Source organism: Arvicanthis niloticus, chromosome 19 (genome assembly GCF_011762505.2).
Source record: "Arvicanthis niloticus isolate mArvNil1 chromosome 19, mArvNil1.pat.X, whole genome shotgun sequence".
Classification (NCBI taxonomy): domain Eukaryota; kingdom Metazoa; phylum Chordata; class Mammalia; order Rodentia; family Muridae; genus Arvicanthis; species Arvicanthis niloticus.
The window spans coordinates 4,295,951-4,313,070 of NC_047676.1; the positions used below are offsets into that span (position 1 = coordinate 4,295,951).

Here is a 17,120-nt window from a genome sequence, read left to right on the forward strand (position 1 = left end):
TTTTCCCAATCTAGCATTTAGGAGAATACTTACTTCGCTCTATTCTCTCAGAGCTAAAGATTCAGAAGACATCTCTGGATCATAGTTACATCCATGCACTGTGCAGAGTGTACGTGGGCATTTGTCGGCAACTTGGAGACTTGGAAAGAGCTCGTTTGTTCTGTTACAGCCTTCTGAAGGAAGGTGTGTGTTCAGGGCACAGCACTGCTGTGTGAACATCCACTGCTGCAGGCTCACCATACACTTGCTTCTCTCTTTCAGCTGGTTGAATCTTTAAAATAGTCGTTTAGTCTCGTCAGCTTGAAGCTAGCATGGTCTAGAGATCCTGTCTTAAAGAACAAGTTTTGGTCTGTCATAAAGACAGGTGATACACCTAGTCATGCTGGTTATCATAAAGACAGGTGATACACCTAGTCATGCTGGTTATCATAAAGACAGGTGATACACCTAGTCATGCTGGTTTCAACATACTTTACTCATCTTGACTTACAGTGGCACATGTACTTGTGTTTGTGTAGACTGTTTAGACTTCCTGGCGTTGGCACACGTATTTGTATAGATTGTTTCATGTTGCCCACTGTATATTTCCTCTGTCCCTGGGTTGCAGACTGGGGATCCCTGTACAGTGGCTCTCCATTGCTGCGCCTCTGGCTAAATGGCAGTGATTGTAAGATGGACTTTGTACCTCACTCATGAGAAGCAGGCAGAGGAGCAGGGCTGTCCCCACTTACCTGATCCCTTTCCTGAGACTTCCTCAGTCTCAGCTGTGGATCCAAATGAGACTGCTTTGTGACAGCAGGGACTCATGTGGCACAGTGCTGCATCAGAGTCTGTCAGTGAGCCCACACTGTTGCTACTCACTGACCTGTTCAGTCACCCATCATGGGATGCATGCTGTGTGACCGTGAAAGGGCTGAACGCTGGCAATGTAGGGACACAGAGACAGGCAGCGGGGCAGGAGTGCGACTCAGCCAAGTCCATGCATTTCTTGTTCTAACTCACTCGTGGGCTTACTCAGACTGCATGCCTGTTCTTACAGGGGATTGTGCATGTTCACTCTATGGCTTCATAAGTCCTTAATCATTTCCTGTCTCACAGTCTCCTGTTGACTTTGTGGCATGTGCCATGTGGGGCATGTAGAAGTGCACAGCAGGAAGCAGGCATCAGAACAGGTGTACACAGCAATAGTGTATCAAGCTTGAACTCGGACCTACCCACCCTGTTAATCACAGTCCGAGTATAGCAAGAAAGTTCTAAACAGGTATGCCTTCAGTGCAAATAGGACAAAGCTTTTAGAACATAGTAACTTTGCAAACAATAACATACTCTCAGTGAGCACCTCATCCCCAGATGGAGAACCCCAAATCTGTTTGCTGTCACTACAAATCAGTAGGTATGTCGGCTTTAGTGTACTCTAGGAATCGTGTACTCTCTATATCCATATGACATATTCAACCTAACTTCTGAGATGTATTCATGGTGCTGTCTGCATGAGGAGCTTGATGCTTGGCACAGTCATATTCAGTTATTCAACAGGTAAAAGTGTGCTGCCCTGTGTTCACTTCTTTCTTTCCAACTCTAGGCTTGAATGAATTATGACATCACAAACACCTGTTCTTAAGTCTGTAAGGATGTTTCCATTTATGTTGGATATGTACCTAGGATTGGAATTTCTCAGCATGTATTATGTCTTAATATTATAAACAAAAACAGTTTTCCAGTGCAGTTGTCGTGAGGGTTTGTCCTGTCCTAGCATTTCCACATGCCCCCTCCTAGGTCTGATCCACATTCCTCACCTGACAGGGAGAGCTTCTCAAGTCCTGCCTCAGACTATTTAAATATCCACTTTCCAATGTACAGTCCAGTTACTCGACAAGTAGTTAATGTCTGTGTGGAGATGAATTGAATTGTCTTGTCATAATGTATATCAAATGGGAAAATTCTATGCCTGAAGAAATTTGGAAGCAAGGTGTTTTAACTTCCTGTCCTTTGATGGGTCCCTTTGATGCCACCTGTTCATACTACATTTTTTTCTTTTGTACAAAGTTTAAAATCGAACACTGTGCCAAGCCAGACGTGGTCGCTGCTCCCAGAATCCCAGGATTTGGGAGAGTACAGAATGAGACCTGTCTCAAAACAAAAGACAATTTACAAAGGGACTAAAGATGGAGGGAGAAAGGGTTTTGAAACATTGAAGACCAGAGCCCTGTTGGCTGTCGACTCACAACCCTGTCAGCTGCTGGTGCCTTGTAGTCCCCTGTGAGGTAAAATCGGTGTCTCCTTTTAGATCAGTTGCCTAGGTGAGACATACATAAAGGCTCTTTTCATCCCTCTTTCTCACAGATTTTCCAGAATCTGAGAAATTGACTCTGTTCATTGCCAACATGTGGCGTGAAGTATTTCTCTCCCAGTCAGCCATCAGTGAAGCAATGCAGCTGGTTGCCAGGCAGCGTGCCAGAGGAGAGGTTCTGAATTGTTTGAGAGCTTTCCTGAGCTGGGAAAAGGTGCACTTTGTTTTTTTTCTTTCTTTCAGCAGTATTGTAGGATAAGCATGGGTGTTACTGTGTAGCTTTGTATTGTCTTCCCTTTTGTCATGGTTCTTACATGTTTTAAAATGGTACTTATTTATTTGCTTATTTTGTATTTATGATGCTGTGCCTGTACACGCACATGTGCTCAGTGTACTTGTGGACATCGGAGAACAACCGTCGGGTCTGTTCTCTCCTCCCACTCATGGTTCTGGAAATCAAACTCAGTTCATCAGGTCTCAAACAAAATCTCTATTGTCCCCTCGTTTGTCCACCTCTGAGAGTGGAGATTGGCACAGCACTTGCTGGGTCTGCAGTGTCTTTTAGCTTTATCCCAGCACAAACAGAAGGCATGGAGGTGGGCTGCATGACGAGCTCTGGGTGCAGCCAGCAGACACCCCAAACTGCACATGTCCTTGCTGTCCTTATCCTGAGGTAACATCCCTTATATAAAATGCTTTTACGGAAATGTTTGAGATTCAGAGTTGGGTTGGTTTTTGGGTTTTGGGTTTTTTTCCCCAAGCTTGAAATACTTTTGTGGACTTGAACATTGAAGCTCCTGATCTGAATCTGCAGTGCTCCGAGTCTTGTTCCATTCATAAATTGGGTAACAGTTAAGAAGTAGGCTGTTCACTGCCCGTTGATTAATGTCATGCTGGTGCACATACAATATACTCTATCTTCTAAACAAGCAGTTTTTATAAACTTTAGTTATCAGTGTTTTAATTGATGATAAATAATACATACCTCAGAAGCACTTCAAACTACACCTTCAGATCTAACAAGTAGAGTCTTCTTGACCCCTTAACTTTTGAATGTTAAAGGTCAAGTTGACAATATGGACTATGAGCTGTACTGAATGTTTGCTTTCACAATGAAGTCTGTCTCCCAGACATTTTAATTCATATGCTAAGTCCTGATACTTTAACCATAACCTCAGCCTAGACTGGGAATCCCAGTGTCTTACAAAATCAGTATTTCTAGAGACTCTTGCATGTTCAGTCTTTTCCCAAGGAGTCACTAGATATGTTTGAATTTGTTTTTGCATCTTCTAAGCTTGCAAAGTTACTGACTTCTCCAAGAAGATGTACACCTTTATGGAAACCTGAGAATCTGTCGGTAGCTTATGGGTAGCTTATGCAAATTTCCAAGCTCAGGCTTTCCTTTTGCTCTGAGCCTGTTTGCCCTAGGACCTGCTTGTAGTGCTGATGGGATGCTGAGCAACTCAGCCTGTGGTAGTTGCACACAGTACCCTGTAGTCCCACACCAGGTCTTTCTCAAAGGAAGCTTTAAAAAAAAAAAAAAAGGCCTGTGTGAATGTTCATAGAAGCAGAACTAGGTACAGTCTAGTTGTGCTCTGTAGAGGTGAGCTGCCCTTCAGTCAGTGTGTCCTTGTGATTTACTACTTGGCAGGGAAGAGAAGTACTTAAGCCGCTGGCATAGATGAGTACACAAAGCATAGAATGTTCTCAAAAGTAAAGGAAGCTAGGCATTATTCTCTGGTAGATTGATCAATATTTGCAGAAGGCAGAATTTATAGAATTTTAAGGGTTAGTCTATTGTTAAATTGTAACTACATTTTATAACCTCAATCTCTGGTTGTACCAAATGTAGTTTGTGCTTCTGTCTAGATTGCAGCCAGCTCTTTGTGTGGTACTGATTATGGCTTCAGTACTGTTGGGAGCGACCTTGCTTAAACATTAATGGCCTAAGTCAGCCATATGTGCCTACCGACACAAAGTCATTGCCTCTATGGGAAAGTACTAACTCTAGAACAGATAGCTATAAATCTTGTAGACTGGTAGCCTTGGTGAAAAAGTGTTAGCCTAAATCAAAACAAATAAACAATCAATCTTATGAACGGGTAGCTTTGGTAAAAAAGTACTAACTTAAATAAAAACAAATGACCAATAAATCTTATGAACAGGTACATGGTGACCTGTTCTGCCCTGCTTCTTCTGTAAACTTTTCACCTAGCCAATATCTTGTTCTAAAAAACATCTGAACTCCCCCTAAAAACACCTGCACTCCCCCAAAACAAACAAAAAAGTATGTCATCCCCCTCCCCATATCCTGCTAGTGTATATAACCCCGTGTAAAAAAAATAAAATTTAACAGCTTAATCAAACTTTCAAACTTGCGTACCCTTGCCCCCCAGTTCTCTCTTCCAGGTCTTCTAATCTCAGTTCACCGCCCCACAGGCAGGGACACAGTACTTTTGTTTGTACAGTTCCTAGTTCAAACTCAGGCAGCTTCAAAGTTACTCATAGGGTAAATGGCAGTCCACCAGATGCTTGCTACAGTCTCAGATTCTAACACCTAAGATGTTACTTTTTAAAACTGTGATTATTTTTCTTTTCTAGAATGCTCCTATAGATGTCGGAATTGTAGTTTCTAAGCTGCTTCTGACCATTCAGCTGTGCCCCAAAACAGAATTTCAGTCGAGTGAGGAGTTTGGTGAAGACCTAAGTGCAAACATCTGGGAGTACATATTTGCCATCGATCTCCTCTGCTGCCACCAGAGGTGGATTTGGACGCATGACAACATCATAAGGTAAGGATGCTGCTCTAAGAGAAGGTAGCCTGCTAATGCTGAAGTGTGGGCTGACTAGTCCTTCTGTCTTACCAAGGCACTTGAAGTACAGGTAACTTTCAGTTTTTATAAGAGCTAACGAAGCATCCTGAACACGTCCAAGTCGCTATTAAAAGCTTCAGCTTTGTCTTTCTACATGCTGTAAACTACTTTCACTGCCCTGTTAGTGTCTCCCCAAGGAAGTAACAGGAGCATGAGGGTCTTCTGTTCCTTTCTGTCCTCAGATGCAGCCACACAGGGCAGCTCACCAAGTGCTGTGCTGGTCACCTTCATGTACTGACAAGCCAGAGCCAGAAGGACAAATGTGTATGGATTACCAGTCAGCTTCTCTGTGCAAGAGAGAGTGAGGCCTGCTGGGGCCTGGGGTTGCTGACAGCTTTGAATTTAATTAGTTTTCTCTGCTTGTCTGTGCTTCTGGCATCAGCTATGTGCCATCCCTTAAGAGAGTAGAGAAGACTGACCCTCGAATAAAGAAATTGCTTTGGAACTCTGGCTGAGAAAGCCTGGTTTAAGACAAGATCTGATGTTAAACCACTTCCACACAGCTGGTGACTTGTGTCTTTGAAATGCTTGAAGGTTTCTGTGAGAGTCAAGCTATCTGTGCATGAGTCTTGTTTTTCCCACTGGCCTGATTCCAGGAATGACAGACACCTGGATCTGACACTTGAGAAATGAGACTAGGGCCATTTCTAGAATGAGGTCTGTGTCAAGGTGCTTGTCTGTGAGGAGGTCCTTGCATTACACATAGAAAAGCGCCCACAGTCAGTCCTGCATAAGGAAATGGCAGGGCGAGTGTCTGTGTAGTGCCTGATCTATAAGGATGCAGGATTGGGGTGGATTCCCCTGAGTTCAGGGAGACAGGGCCGCTCTTTCTCAGTGGCAGGCAGGACTAGAGCTGGCACATGTCAGAGTACTTTGCCCAGGACCCTTTCAGTGGCAGTAAAAGCACCATTCTCTCACCACGAAACAGAAGGGGGTGGAGGAGCTGGAAAGCAAAGCCAGATCCTATAAAGCAGTACTGTGGCACGTATCATGGAGATGGGCACGCACCTAGTACTGTCTGCACGGTGATGGGCATGTATCTTGTTATGCTGTTTTCTAGTAAAGAGCTGTGGCCTGTGATGGATAAGTGGATCAAATACAGGAAAGGACATTCGAACATCGCGTACACCCCTGATGTCATTGTAGCGTCTGTGCTGAGACTGATTGGTAAGTCTGGGCTGCAGCACCACCTTACTCTTCCCTTACTGCTTTCTGATCTCCGTGCTCTGGCCATCTGGGACATTCTAGGTGTGGTGTTGACACATACACAGAAAGGTTCACAAGTTATTCAGTGTTTAAAATGTCATCATGGCCAGCAAGATGACAAGTGGGCAGAGTCACTAAACGAAGCCGGTAAAGAGGCTTTCGTTTAATCCTAACCGCTAATGAGGGTTTCCAGTTAATCCCTGGGAACCACAAATTAAATACCTTCCTATTAGCTGTTTTCTTGAAAAAGGTGGTTTCTTCAAAGAGCCCCTTGGGTTTCACTGATTTAAAGCTCATAGACAACACTATTGGAGATCATGTTGGCATTTGGGAACAGGCTATATGAGTAAACCTTGTAAATGCATAGTGGGAAATACAATGGCCCTGCTGATTGTCACTGTATCTACAAATCTGCTTCTTCTTCTTCTTCGTTAACTGTATACACTAATTGGTGATGCTATGCTTAGAATGTATAAGACAAAAGCTTGAGTCTGAGTGGGTATGTGCCTTCATGAGAAATAAGTCCAAACGTGCATGGCGTTGTGTGTTACCTGATGAGTTGGCCAAAGACTAGGCATTCATGATAGCCAAATCAAAGCTAGAGGCATAGGTGTGAGGTCCCATACAGTCTGGGGGTTGTCTCGGGCTTCTGGGCTAAGTTCCTTGGTCAGAGGCTGTCCCTGTCTTAGAGCAGGAAGAAGATAGTCCAGGGGGCCTGTGCTGGCACACTAAGCATCGGCTAGCATGCGTGTGTATGTGTGGAATATAATCAATGAAAGTGAGTGTTTCAGGAACCATTTTGAATATTTGTAGATAGTCCACCTGGTTTTCCCTGAAGTGAAGTCTTGCTGTTAAAGAAGTCAGTTTTTAAAGTTACCTGTGAAACCTGAAGTCCACTAGTCTAGCTTCCATGGTGAAAAATTCGTTTGCCTACTTTCAGTTTTGTGATCTGCAGTGTTCACCTGCAGTGGTTCACGTGTGCGTGTGCCACTCCAGGGTGGATGAAAACTGAGAGCTGTGCCTTGTCTGTCAAGCAGAATCCTTAGTGAGGTTGGAGTTAGCGCCATGCCACCCAGGAAGAATCATCTCCTCACCCAGTGAGAAGCCGCTGTGGTTGATCAGAGTGTGCAGGAAGCCCTGTGCTCCCTTCTGTGGCTGCTGCTCTGTCACCACAGTCTGTTGGTGAGACCACAGGCTTCTCTGTTAACCTGGTAAATTTACCTATGTACATTTTGCCTGTGGTAACTTAAATTTCATTTCTGCATTTCTACCTGTCTAGTTAGGGTTGCATCATTTAGTTAGTGATGAAACACTGTGGCCAAAGCAACTTGGGAAGGAAAGGATCTGTTTGCTCGTGATTCCACATCACAGATTATCATCAGAGGAAGTCAGGACAAGAACCTGGAGGTAGGAACTGATGTGGACGCTGTGGAGGAATACTGCTTACTGGCTCGCTCAGCCTGCTTTCTTAGAGAGCCCAGGACCAGCAGCCCATGGCTGGCACTGCCCACAATGGACTAGGCCCTCTCATAGCAATCACTAATTAAGAAAGTGCCCTATAGGCTTGCCCATAGCCTGATCTTATGGAGGTATTTTCTCAGTTGCAGTTCCTTCTTCTCATGGACTTTAGCCTATATCAAGTTGACATCAGACTAGCTAGCACAGTGGTGCGTAGAGAGCGGCATGTGTGTGTGCTTACACATCGGTGACAGGAGGTGAGTGGCACCTGAGTGGCAGGGTACATCCCGTCGTGCTGTGAGCCCTGTGGCCTCCACTGTCACTGAGTGGCAGCTCCCACTGTACTACTGGTCTTCAGGCATAAACTACACCATGTATGGTGGGAAATGGGGAAAAAATAACAAAACAAAACATGCATTACAGTTTCCAGGAAATATTAGCCAGCATTTATTGAACTCTACTTTGGTGTGTTTTGTTTCTCCAGGTCGATTGGGCCAGTTGGGGTTGAAGGAGGGATTTCCAACTGCTGTGAAGAATATCAGCTCAGTCATTGGTATGTTCATACAACACGCTCAGGATGAAGGTAAGACTGTGGCTTTCACTACCCTAGAACTGTTCTCCCTGCATGTCCTGAGGACATGAGTCAGTGCCCCTCCAACTTATGATCGTGTGCTTTTGGCCTTTTGTGATGTTTGTTTCTTCAAGAGTCAGTTTGCTCTGTTGAGCAGTACTTCCTCAAAAAAGGGAACTCTGCTCCTGGGCTGGTGCCTTGTCATTCGGGAAGCATTCTGGGAATGCCTTACCACCTCTCACCCTTGCATGTGTAAGCACAGAGTACCTGCTGCTTTCTTAGGTAGGCAGTGTGCTAGCTAGTTTTGTGTCAACTTGACACAAACTGCAGTCATCTGAGAAGAGGAAACCACAATTGAGAAGATGCCCATGAGGCTGCCTCCTGGGCTGTGTCCTCAGTGAGAACCGGCACCACAGCCTGAGGTGCTGTCCTGAGGCAGAGCTGGCCCTTGTGTCAACCATTATGGATTTCATGGCATGTAGTTTAATGTCTTATTTTTGCGGGTAACCCTTAGAGTGATGAGTCTGGTTTCTCTTTTGAATATTGAGCAGTGAATGTATAATGTAGTTAAACAGCTTTGCACTAGACATGCAAATGGACAGCTTAAACTCCGGTGGCCCTGAGCTGATCCTAGCAGCAGGCCTTTGTCTTCAGCTGTGGTGGCAGGCCTGATGTGCCAGGCAGATGAGTAGCAGCTCTCCGTGCTTTCTCTAAGACACTGTCCTGCTGCTAAGGCAGTGTTCATTGCCTCCTTAGGAGAATGCTCTTGATGACAGTTTGGATACTACTTGACATAAAAAGTAGCCAGGGTCATAGCTGGTGAGTTGTCTCACTAACATGTGCAGCCTGGACTGTGTTGCTGTCATGGGTGTAACAGAAAAGCCCTGCATATGGGACACTCCCCATCTTAGTACACTCGCCGCCTTGCTCCCTGGAGGTGGAAAGACACTTTCCTCATGTGCATATGGGACACTCCCCACCTTAGTACACGCTGCCTCGCTCCCTGGAGGTGGAGAGACACTGTCCTCATTTCATACACTAAATGCCAGAGGGAAGAGGAAGGAGCCAGCAGTGCCTGTCAGCCCTGTTGCTTCGGCCTATGTGCTGCAGTCTGGAAGGCAGCCTGAGGCCACATGTACCTGCTTAAGGCTGTGAATGCCTCCTTTATGTGTCCTTGAGTCCTGGCTCTGGAGGGAGCCAGATGCTATGCGTTTCTTGATTCTTCAGATCAGGGAAGAAATTCTTCTAAATTACCAATTAGAACTAACATTTAGACACATGGATTTCTCTGGTGTTTGCTTTCTATTTGAGGAGGGGAAACTTTCAGAACTGCCCTTGTCAGAAAGTGAACAAAGTCTAAAACTTTTTAAACACTGACAAAATAAACCACAGCTGTAAAATTCCTATCATGAAACTGCTAAGTAACATGAAAGTATTAGTTTGTTGCATTAAGTGACCTTTGCTATGCATATAAGGCATATATGGATCATGAATGAATGTCATGGCTAGAGATTAATCTAGTCTGTGATCTGTGGATATACATTTGGATGAGTGAGGGGCCCAGCCTGAAATTCTTATTTGTCTTGTTTATCCCTGTCTTGCTCATAGAAAATGGAGATACATGGCTAATAATGAACTTTAGCTCCTAAAGCATTTAAAATTCAGTGAATTACATTATCTAAGTTATAAATTAATGAATTAGATTTTTAAAAGTAAGCTTTTGCCAACATAGGGATAATGGCACTCTGATTAAACTAGCTCTGTCACAGTGGCCTAGAGCCACACTGGTCTGGAGTAACACACTAGCCTGGAAGTCACACTGGCCCAGAGCCACACTGGTCTGAAAAGTGTCACACTAGTCTAGAGTCACACTGGCCTAGGGCCACACTGGTCTAGAGCTACAGTGGCCTTGAGTCACACTGGTTTGGAGCCACTGACCTAGAATCATACTGGCCTGGAGCCATGCTAGTCTGGAGTTACACAGGCCAAGTGCCACAGTGGCCTGGAGTTATACTGGCCTGGAGCCACACTGGCCTAGAGCCACACTGACCTGGAGTTATACTGATCTGGAGCCATACTAGCCTGAGGTAACACTGGTCTAGACTCACACTGGCCTGGAGTCACACTAACCTAGAATCACACTAGCCTAAAGTAACTCTGGTCTGGAGTCACACTGGCTCAGAATCACAGTCTCATCTGATGTCACTTGACACAAGGGTAGGCTTTTGTATAAATGGATTATTTAGTAAAATAGACTAAAGCTATCATGATTTTCCTGTCTGCATCCATTTAGAGACAGTGCTGGAGGCTGCTGGAGAGTTTTATGTTAGTTGGTTGGTAGAGGACCCTCATGGTTCTCCAGCTTCATTCGGTTAGAGGAGCCCTGAGGTCCTCATAGCAGCCAGTGCCCAAAGGGACAGGGGCTCTTGTGTTTCATTTGTAGACAAGTCTTGAATGAACGTTTTTATTGTGAGACTTTTTCTCTTTTTTGTAATGTAATCTTCATTAGTGGCAGGAAATAGTCCATGTCTGAGAACTGAGATGGTGGATAACAGACGCTTTCTTTGCTGATGTGCTGTAACTGATTTGGAAACCCCTTTCAGACATCCCGTGGGGTGTGCAGCTTGCAGCTGTGTATGCCCTCTGTGACCTGAGCCCCAGCAACCCCGCAGAGACAGCCAAGATCCTAGAAGCCTGGCGGACACAGACGCCCAACACCATTCCATCCGCAGTCATCAGCTGCCTGGAAGAGGTTGGCTCTCTGAGTGCCGATGGCTCGGCTGGCTCTACAAGCAAAGAAGACTGTGCACCCTGAGAGCCGGGTGCTCAGCTCCCTGAGACAGGAAGGTCATGGTCACTGCAGAGAGACATGCTTCAGCAAGCTTTTCTGTAAAGGATTTAGCTGTCTTCAGTGGAGAAGGCAGAGGAAGGCATGATGCAGATGACGCCAGGAGCAGGAGCGCCTTGTGGGTTGATGAGGACAGAAGCAGGCAGCTGTGTTTTCCCTCTACCACATGCATTTCAGTTATGGCTGTATGGTCACAGACATATAGATTGTATTATTGTATCTTGGTCAAACTACAAAAACTTGAACTTAGCCCTTTTTATTTTTTGGCTGCAAAAAGTGTCCTTTTTAGTGGCTTTTAATGGTTGAGTGGCATTTTTTATAATGATCTTAAACATACAAAAACATGATTTGGTACCTGAGTCATTTTTAGAGTTTATGCTCAAATAAATGGCTAGGCAAAAGCAAAGTGGCTTTTGAAACAAGAACTAAGTGAGTCTCTCACTGTCGTAGCTGGAAATGGCTGCAGAAGCACAGTGCGCAGCTACCGTAGTAGGACAGACTTAGTGGAAGTGTGCTTGAGCGTGTTTGCTCCCATCTCTAAATGTCCCGAACCATATCAAGACTGACGGACAGTGCAAGACTCCCATTTGGCTGTGTAGAGATGGCCAGTCTAAGGGAGCAGCAGAGCCCTGTGGGCTGTGTGCATAGGGACAGCTCTGTGGGGTGTGTGCATACAGACAGTGCTATCTATGATGTGTCTCACATTGGATGATATTCCACTTTCGGAATTTTTTATTTGTATATAGAAATGGGTTTAATAACTCACTGTGATTCTGATTTGTCTTATATTCATCATTTCTTAAAACTCTTGTATGTGTTTTTATAATAAAAAATAAAAGCAAGCCATACACACTTGTCATGCTTGTTTTTATGTGGTGCTTGGTGTTTCGTCTGCAGTGCAGATGAAGATGTCTCCCAGACTGGACTGTCAAATGGGTCTATGTAGACTAAGCTGCTCAGTTATAATTGCTGCCTGTAAAGTCACACCTGACAGTAATTCTGGTGACTTGCATCTGTGTCTTAAGTCGCTTTCACAAACATAGGTGAGTGGGTTGCCCCTTTGAGAGTTCTTTAGTGTCTCCTGCCTGTGCCCTGAGCTGGTGCTCAGCAAGCCAGTTAAGAGCCATATTCTCAGAGCTTTGACCTGTGAGTAGGTAAATCTCTTAAGTCATCACCCACTGTGCCTGACAGTGACAGATCTGTTATCACAGAGAAGGGCCACAGGTGACAGCACGAGATGTAGGTCCTCTGAGGAGGTAAAGTTAGAAGGACCCAGAAGAAGAGCATCGGCCAAGAGGAGTGGAAAGTGAAGGGAGCCCTGAGAGAAGCCATACTGAGGCTGAGAAGGTGTGGGCCCAAATGCAAGTGAATGTCTTATGGGATCCTGTTCCACGGCAGCCTGCAGAACACTTAGGACTGGGCTGCAGGATAAGGGACACAGGCTGAACCCTCAGGGGACAGGTACAAGATACAGTAGGCTGCAGGATGATTAGCTCATGCGTGGTTGCTGGACTGTGTTGTGGTTTCCACGACTCCGAAGAGACTGGAGTGCAGGAATTTTGACTGAGTCCCTTCCACGCGCCACCGGGCTGGCACTGGGCTGTGAGAAAGGACCGGGGTGCCCCTGGATGGGGAGAGAACTCAGTCTGAAGTTCTGCAGGGGCCAGGACCTCTTGAGTGGACCAGGGGAGAGAGGGCCGCTGCCTGCTGGCTCTAGGGCGCTCTGGTGAGCTCACAGAGGCCCCCCGGGCAAAGTAGCTGGCGGAAAGGCAGCCTGTGTTCTCTATTCAGGGCTTCCAGACTCCGCTGGGGGAGCTGGGGGACCGCAGATGAACAGAGACTGAGAACTTTGGGCTGGCCTGCAGCCAAGATGAAAGGGAGAGGAAAGCCCCGACCAGCGGCCAAGAAGAGGAGTGGTAGCTCCTCCAGGAAAGTGAAGGGAGCCCTGAGCAGAAGCCATACTGCCACCCTGCGGGAAGAGACTCAGTTACTGTACTCGCTTGGAGGGTCGGCTAGCTTGTTTGAAGAGGCAGTCCGTGGCTGGAACGCAGAGAAGTCCTCACAGGAGATTAGACACTGGCTTGATAGTTGAGACCTTCTCCACGGTTCCCCACAGTGGGCCCCAAAAGACACGAGGGAGTCCATGGTTCCAAAAGGGTTTTACTTTCATGGCGGATGATAGATGAATCTGCATGCACCCCTACTTAGGTCCTCTGGCCTTTAGGTAACTCATTAATATGGAAATTTCTCGAGGGCCTGAGGCCTGTAGTTATGCCCTCTACCTGTGGAGGGGCTGGTAGGGGCATAGCCCTACGTGACTGGAAGGCACGGGTCAGTGGAGATCTTTGGCACATGTCAGGAGCCTGGAATCTGGGAGCTTGGCGAAATGTATTCCATCCCTTGTAGGGTCTCCGGCCATTTCTAAGCCAGTGGTCTACCAGAAAACAAGCGGTCCTTTCGCGGCCACACAGGTGGTCAGGGTAGATGACTTCAAGCCTGCCTCAGAGGTGGAAACAATGTGTTGAAGTATAGGTGAGGACCAGGATGCTGAGCCACGAGGCTAAGTGGCACAGGCTCGTGGTGGGGATCACAAATGAGTGTTTTCCACTTACTTTGGGTGCAAGATGTTCAACTGTTGGTGGCCTGGAGTCCCTAAACACAAAATTGTGTTAGAGATCAGGGCAGAGATTTGGGGATCAGTACCCTATGGAGGCCATGCTAACTTGCTCATTTGTTCATATTCATATTCTGTGGTCCTTCCCCACCCTTTTTCTCCTCTTCCTTCTCCTCTCACCTGTCTCTTCATCTAGAGAGAGCTTCACCTTGGCCCTCCTGGATGCAAGGTGGGACAGAGTGATGGAAGCACAGTGTCCCTGTGTTAGGTAAAGCAATGGTGAAGCATCTGTCAGTGAGTGGCCTGTCAAAGTGGCAGAGCAAATGGGAAGGGAGAGGCCAAGCCTCATGAGTCTAGACTGTCCAGTGGTGGAACATCTGGAAGTTTCCATGAACACTGGCGTTCTCCAGTCCAGTAACACCAGTTCCAACTCTGGCTGCCATCCATCCATCCATCCATCCATCCATCCATGGCACATCTGCAAGGACAGAAGTCACCCATGATGCTGTATGGCTCTATGTGGGTGAGATAGCTTTAGGTTGGTGGATCCTGGTACCCAGAAGAGTACAGGTGGAGGCTTTTATCATCCTGACTGAAAAGTGGAACTGTATGGAGCCAAATGGGCTGGACATACCTGCTGATCCTCCAAAGACCTCCAAGGTCATGGTGCAATATGTCCTTGGAAGTGTCACATCAGTGAAGGTGGTCATTTTGTTGTTTTCTCCTCCATACAAAAGATGTGGCTGTGCAACTCATCAGATGTCATTGTGGAAAGGGGGTGGATTTGAATTGTGGCCACCAGAGGGTGCTGCAGACCATCCTGTGAGCATAGCCAGGTGACTAGGTGGGGATTCATCAGGAAAGCACTTTTCTACTCCTAGGCTACTAGTTTAGCTTCTTGGACCCATTATTTCTAAGGTACCTGGGGGTTGGGGTAGGTGATAAGGTAACAGATACAAATAAATGTTAACTGCTCAGTCAAATCCTCTTTGGTGATGGCTAAAAATAATCACAAAATAAAACACTTGAGGGTAAAACCCCACGTGTCCAGGTGGGTTACTGACCAAGCAGGCCAAGCAGGTGTGGCACTCAGCAGCACAGAGCCATCCAGAAGCCAAGAGCTTCTCAGCGGCCTGGCATGCTCCTGTGGGGAGCAGTTAGTGTGAATAGCAGGAAGGAACTAACTTGAAAGCCATTTTTGCCTCCTTTCTGAAACTTCCTCGTGAATGATTGTGAACGCTGGACAACCCTTTTCCTACCCTACTAAACAAAGTATTAACAGATGCTATTTTTATATCAAGGCACTGCTATCTTAATGGTCTTTGACCAACACTCCTTTGTCAGCAGTTTGTTTACCACTGGTAAGTAATTTCTGAGTGCAGCTGAAGACAGACTGAGTCAAAGCCAGAGAAGTCCACAGGAGTGGCATGATTGCAGCACTTAGGAAGGACTCTGTGCTTCGTGGAGAATGTTAGATCTTGAGCAGGCTCAGTAAGATACACTCCCGGGTGCTTCCTCCCGGTGCCAGCCTCTCCACTGCTCCAGCCCCAGCCCATCCCCATTTCCTGCTGGGAGCTCACAGGGCAGCCTGCCACTTCTCTAGAGGATGAAGATCTCTGAGTAGGTTCAGGACACACATCCCTGCAGATGAAACTGAACCAGCTGGCTGCGGAAGAACACATCAGTGTCTACAAAGAATGGTTAACATTAGCCAGCAATTAATGTTAAATTGAATTAGAAAAGACTGGCAATTTTCTCTCTCAAATTGGAGCAAGAAAAGGATACCACCATTCACTGTCATTCTAGAAGTCCTAGACAGGGGAATTGAACTTGAAAAAAAAAAATAGCAGTAAGATTGGAAAAGAGGAAGGTCACTGTCATTGCAGATAATTTGACCATAAATAGAGACCTACAAAAAAATGTGTTAGGACTAAAGAATGCACAAATCTCAAAACAAAATAGCATTCAAAGTTCAGTAATATTGCCTTTGCCAACCACGAGAAATCTGAAGCAAATCAGGACAGCAACACCAAAAGCAATAAAGTCAACAAAAGAAAAATCTCAACACCCCAAAAAGAGTAAAAACAAGCTGGTGGATACACACAGATAGAAAGGCTGCTGCATGTTCACAGGGTCTAAAAAGTGCTACTATTAAAATCTCTGAAATCCGATGCAATCTAGATCAAACAGAACATTCTTCACAGAACTGCACAACCTCTAGACTGAACTCTCTTTAGAGCCGTAGAAACTTCCAAATAGGAAACCAGTCTTGAGCATAAGAACAACATAGAAGGCTGCCTTAGCGTAAGCACTGCGAAGCTGTGGTAGTCAACACATTGTGGTATTAGTGTAAAAGCAGACTCACAGATCAATGAGAAAAATCGGCAGTCATACACCTAAACCAGCCCAGCATCCACATAGTTATGATAGAACACAAGTCGACAGGTCTTGCTGTAGATTGACTATGTTTACTAGTTAGAAAAACAAAGCAGATGGAAAACCATTAAAACAAAACAAGCTAGTCAATGAAAACTTGGGAACGCTTCAGGTGTGCTTTGAGCAGATTGGCGTCTTGTTTTTTTTCTTATCAAATCTCAAAAGCATGGGTGAACAAGACACAATTACTTATGATAGGGATCACATCAAACTAAAAAGCTACTTAGCAATAAAACAGCCAGAAGAAATAACCTACAGAAGGGAAGACGTCACCTGCAAGTGCATCAGTCCAGGCTAAACACGGAGAGCAAGCAGGAAGGAAGAAGGTGCCATCCAATCAAATGGTTTCTTTCCTCGTTGCCAAAATAAACACTGAATATGAAGTAACTTGGGAGAAGGGGAATATTTCTGCTGGCAGTCCAAAGGGACACAGTCCACCATGGTGGGAGAAGGCATGGTGGCAGGAGGGTGAAGTAGCTACTCACATCACATGCACCAGCAGGAAGCAAAGGGTGCCGAGTGCTTATGGCCAACTCACATCTCGCTCATTCTGAGCCCCCAGCTCATGGAAATGGTGCCAACGATACATGGAGTGTGTCTTACCATCTCAGCTAACCTCATTAATCTGTATCCCACATAGACACACCTAGCGATCTGTTTCCATGGTGATTCTGAATCCCGTCAAATGGACAATCAAGATTAATCATCACATCCAATTAAAAATGGGCAAGCTGCCCAAACAGAAGTCTCTCAGAAGATGTGGCGATGTCTGATAGATACATGATAAAATGTTCACTACTAATCGTCAGAAAAATGTAGGTGAA

The 17,120-nt window shown here is 45.7% G+C and overlaps 1 protein-coding gene across 1 annotated transcript in view; it reads left to right on the forward strand.

The window, feature by feature from the left end:
* Positions 1-12,101, forward strand: part of Ice1 (interactor of little elongation complex ELL subunit 1) — a 44,467-nt gene extending 32,366 nt beyond the window's left edge. The window contains exons 14-19 of the mRNA XM_034523334.2: positions 15-183; positions 2,344-2,504; positions 4,892-5,082; positions 6,224-6,330; positions 8,312-8,410; positions 11,002-12,101. Coding sequence (XP_034379225.1) covers positions 15-183; positions 2,344-2,504; positions 4,892-5,082; positions 6,224-6,330; positions 8,312-8,410; positions 11,002-11,213 — 939 coding nt within the window. The 3' untranslated portion in view covers positions 11,214-12,101. The remainder of the gene's footprint in view (positions 1-14; positions 184-2,343; positions 2,505-4,891; positions 5,083-6,223; positions 6,331-8,311; positions 8,411-11,001) is intronic.
* Positions 12,102-17,120: the final 5,019 nt, after the last annotated feature.